General features: G+C 36.4%; 1 protein-coding gene across 1 annotated transcript; it reads right to left on the bottom strand.

Annotated features, from left to right (window-relative positions):
• Positions 1 to 191: 191 nt before the first annotated feature.
• On the bottom strand, positions 192 to 4,683 carry lrrc15 (leucine rich repeat containing 15). The gene is made up of 2 exons (XM_065272596.2): positions 4,458 to 4,683; positions 192 to 2,623 (listed from the first exon to the last, which is right to left on the bottom strand). Exons 1-2 carry the CDS (start codon positions 4,458 to 4,460, stop codon positions 1,016 to 1,018), a joined length of 1,611 nt encoding a protein of 536 aa, XP_065128668.1. The 5' UTR covers positions 4,461 to 4,683; the 3' UTR covers positions 192 to 1,015.
• Positions 4,684 to 4,962: the final 279 nt, after the last annotated feature.

Raw genomic sequence — 4,962 nt, 5'->3', positions numbered from 1 at the left:
CATTTATTAAGAATATCTGTGTAGTGTTGCTCAGACATGATTTCTTAATAACCTGTAACCTAGTGAACTAACTCAGATGTCTAAAACATTAAACTGGTATTTCAAAACACTCACTGAGGTCATGGCCTCTTAAGTCTACCCACACAAATGCCTAGAATAAGTGCATACCAACTTACAACCTTCGGATGATTCATGGTTTATTTTAAGACTTTCCTTTTACATACACAAAAAACGCTTCTGCTGTGATCATCTTAAATAGATTTAATTCAAACTATGTTACACTGAGAGTGACCAAAAAAGGGAAGAATACAGATACTGGATTTTTTTCCAAAATGTGAGACTTATGAAAGTGGAGTTTTTTAACATTTAATATATATAACATTTGAGTCAATGTGATTTTAGACATTTTGAGATTTTGACAACGTGTACCTAAATTCACTCTCTCACATGCATACACAATTTCAGAAGGACAAATATTCAACACAAACATATTTTTTTTAAAGGTGACATAGAATGATTGAAGGGGGTATTTATCCTTGTTCTGTGATGTGACATGTAGACACTTTTTTTTTTTTGGGTCTGTAATGCCTTAGAAGCTTCCTAAAAACCTCTCTCAGATAGCTCTATTAGGGTGGGGGAGTGGTTTTGCACCTATTTGGCTCCCCCTACTGGCTTAACTTGCAATCTCATTACTGATTGGCTGACTTTGCTGCCACTCAAAAAATGTAGCCAATTATTTTAAAGTGGAGGGGCAGTGAGATGCCTGTGATGTCGTTTTCTGGCTGACATTTCTAAAAGAGGAATTTCTATGAGACTGAGATATTTAGCATGTCTAGCACTTTTTGTATGTTCGTGAATGCGGGTAGACTTTCATTATTCAACAAAGACAAGGTAAAAATGGTTTTTCATTCTCTGTCCCCTTTAATATGACTCCACTAACTAAAATAATAAGGATGGATATTGAAAACAGTGAATACTAAACAGTGATGATACTTTACATAATGTTCAAACAATGTCAGATGACTGAGTTTTTCTTTCTTTGACGGTCCAAGTCTTGACTGCCACGCATGTGCCTCCTCCATAAAACACAAGCAATGATGCTGACAATGAGAGCAGAGCAAAGAACGGCTACTATGATGATGATACTTTCTTTAGATAGTTTCCATCCCTCCGTCTCACTTCCATATGCGTCGTCAAGCTCTTGTGTGCCTGCTGTGATGTTTTCATCCTTAAGATCTCTAATCGGTATCCCATTCAATTGTGCGGGACTGTCGCACACGACAGAAGTAAAATTCTTTACTTTGCCTGTAAAGTCTTTCAGCCAATCCCATAAAGGTATTATGTCATGATCGCACCTCCATGGATTTGGTGTAAGTATGACATTATCGACCACAGACAAAGACTTTAGAAATTCTTTTTGTAAATTTGGAAGAGAGTTATTTTGAAGCTCCAGCTGATTTAACCGAGATACGCCATCTAATAGATCAACGGGAATTTGTCTGATTTCATTGTTCTCCAGAGATATGTTGGTTAACTTCGGAAGATCTTTGAAAATTCCTCCTTTGATGCTTGTTAATCGATTTGTGTGTAGGGAGATCTCCTCAACCTTCATCAAGCCGTTGAACGCACCAGGTGAAATGTGCTGAATTTGGTTCCTACTAAGTACCAAAAGGTAAACTTCGGTTAAGTTGCTAAAAACATTCTCCTCTAGGTGGGTTAACATGTTGTCATACAGCCAGAGCTCTCGGAGAGCCACTGGACCAAAGGTCCCGGGCAACAAACGGTTGAGTTTGTTCTTGTACAGTGAGATAGTAGATAAGCTGGGAAGATTAAAAAAGATTCCATGGGGAAGCAATGTTAACCTATTGTTGGAGAGGAAGAGTTTCTTCAGCTTTTGTAGATTTGAGAAGAGATTTGCTGGTAACTGCGTAATTTTGTTGTCTTGAAGATGCAGCGTCTCAAGGTTCACCAGGTCATTGAAGGTTCCTTCTGATATATGTATTAGATTATTTTGCTGTAGGACAAGAGCTTTGAGCTGACTAAGTCCTTTAAAAGTACGTTCATTAAGCTTTTCAATAGAGTTTCTTTGCAATTGAAGTTCTTGCAACTGTCCTAAATTGTGAAACACATCATCTGCCAAGAAGGTAAGATTATTTTTGCTCAGGTCCAGTTTGGTTAAAGCTGTAAGGGGGTGGAGAAGCGAGGAGGGAAGATCTTTAAGTTTGTTATTACTCAATGTCAGAGTTGATAACACCTTTAGATTTTGAAACAGATCCTCTGGTAAAGAAGTTAGCTCTGTCCCACTTATTCCCAAGGCAATAAGTTTCAGCGTTTGGTTAAAGGTATGCGGTTGCACCTCAGTTATTTTTGAATCCTTTGCTAGAAATGAAGTGAGCGTATCAGTCAAATTCTCAAAATCAGATGGTTTTAATGTTGGTATGCTGGTGTTGGTAATGAAGAGACTGATGGTGTTTGATGGAATTGAAGATGGAAAATCTTTTATCATAAACCCCTGGCATCGGATTTTTACGCCGTTACATTGACAGTGATCTGGACAAGTAGAGACAACAGCACTCAGGGCACAGGTGCCGAGCATCACATACCACAACAGGTCCATTAACTCCTGCAGACAAACAGAAAAATATAAATATTTAAATATGAAATGATATCTACGGAGCCCCTAAGGGGACATGGAGCAAAAATTAAACAAAGTTTAGTTGTGCGTGCGCACGTGAAACTATCACGTGCTCATGTGAAACTATCGCGTGCACACGTAAAACTACCGGGTTTAATTATGCGTGCGCATGTAAAACTACCGCGTTTAGTTTCGCGTGCGCACATGAAACTTTCGCGGACGCACGTGAAACTATCGCGTGCGCATGTGAAACTATCTTTAGATTTTTTTTACTCCAATGTCACCTTAGGGGCTCGGTAGATATTCACATTTTTATATAACATTTATTTGAAATGAAAAAGCAAAACTAAGAACCACAAAGCTTTGTCAATATCTAGTTCTTTTCCTCTAAGTGTGTCTGACATGTTTTCTTGTAAATAAGCATATTCGACTCTTATTCTTCCAACAAAGCAATATTTCTGAATGACCTGAGGCCTGCACTGTAAAAGATTTCTGTAGAAATTACAGTATTACTGTCAACTAGCTGCCAGTAACTTACTGTAGATTTTACATTTATGTTATTTACTGGCAACAGTTTGTTCAAAGTTAAATGAACATGAAATATTTTCAGTCTTTATCTTCTACAGTAGGTTACTGGCAACCAGCTGCATAATCACAGCCAATTTTATACACTGTGGATTAAGCAGATTCTATGCAAAAGTATTTGATAAATGTATACTATGTAAGGGATAATGTATACTGTAGACAACAGGTTGTTATCGCAGAAATAAACGTAGACAGTGTTTATAGACTCTTCTGTCTGAAGCTATTCTCTCTACAGCAGATATGTATAACAGGATACATTAAAAAATTCTAATAATTCAGCCTGATCTCTTTAGAAATTGTACATATTTTACAAGTTGGCTAATTCAGATGAATTAATACAAAGCGAATCGTTCAAAAACATACGTTTAGCATAAAAAACAACAATGAAACCCCACCCATAACCTCGCCCATAACCTCAATGTCACGGGGCAAAAGTAAATCGTACAAAAATGTAAGAATGTGAGTTAATACGAATAGCCACCTCGTAAAATACGTATGGATTGCTATAAGAATAATTACAGTTCACCAATCATATAGAAAGTAGATAAACAGCTACTCTAAGCAGCACACGTGCTCTGCTTTCAATAGCAGATGACTAAGTTAAGCTGCAGTAGTAAAATCAAATTAAATGTAGCTGCAGAAGGGCAACATGTGTTACCTATAAATTTGTGCTTTGAACGCCACAGTTAAAAACTGTGATTTGTGTGATTTAATATGCTATAAACTATGAGTTTCGCTGTGCTACGTGAACCTCATGATGAAACAGTCTGTTGCACGTAAATGTTTCCTGTCAGGAAATGCACCAGATTAAGGAATTTACTTTTCTCACCATAAGCATACAAACACATCTGTGGTACAACACTTTTCATTGCATTTGACTTTAAAATGTAGTTGGGAAAAAATTAAAGTGTTGTTTTTTTACTTATATACTCACATACCTTTGGCTAGTATCTTATCACATACATTTATTGGCAATATGAACATAACATAATAAAATGTATATAAAAACAAAATGTATCTTTTGTTTTATTTTATAATATGTTCCAGTAATACCAAACCATACAGTAGTTTGCAAAAGCATTTAACCTTCAATAATTGTTTCTTTTTAAATCAGTATGTTAGAGTAAAACTGATTTAAAATCAGGCATTCAATAACTATTTGTTTTATTTTTTAATAAAGTACATTAAGTAGTCAAGTATTCTTTAAAAGCAAATTAAAAAGTACAAAGCATCTTACCATTAAACTCAAAACACGTAGTGATATCTGTCCTTTGCTTCACTTGTTTCACACCAGTTCCCCTCCTTATATATGATGGCAATGTGTTCTTTGTCAGATTCCTTTCTGCCTCCTCATGATAGAAATAACCTTGTCCTCTTCTCAGTCAACCGTTGACTTCAGTGTTCAGTCAGCCCAGTACAAAAGCTCTCATATACTCACCCACATTGTAAAGAAAAGAGCTGGTGGGGAAACCGCTAGTTTTGGACCCCACCCCATTTAAAGACGCAGGAAGTTTGTGTGTAATCAGATAACAGGAAGGGTGACGAATTTTGAAAGCTATTGACAACAATATGTGACTCTGCTAAGGACATTTTTATTAAATATATTGTGGGGTTTAGATTTTTTTTAAATGTGCATTAACAGGCATATATTACGTAAATGGAATGGTATTGGATTCCATCACCAACCTGTTTACATTTGGAAACTATCAGTATACTCATGCACATGCTTTTGGGTTTACACA

Source organism: Paramisgurnus dabryanus, chromosome 7 (assembly GCF_030506205.2).
Source record: "Paramisgurnus dabryanus chromosome 7, PD_genome_1.1, whole genome shotgun sequence".
Taxonomy (NCBI): domain Eukaryota; kingdom Metazoa; phylum Chordata; class Actinopteri; order Cypriniformes; family Cobitidae; genus Paramisgurnus; species Paramisgurnus dabryanus.
The sequence above is the reverse complement of the archived record's forward strand: the minus strand, read 5'-3'. Positions and strand labels throughout refer to the sequence as shown.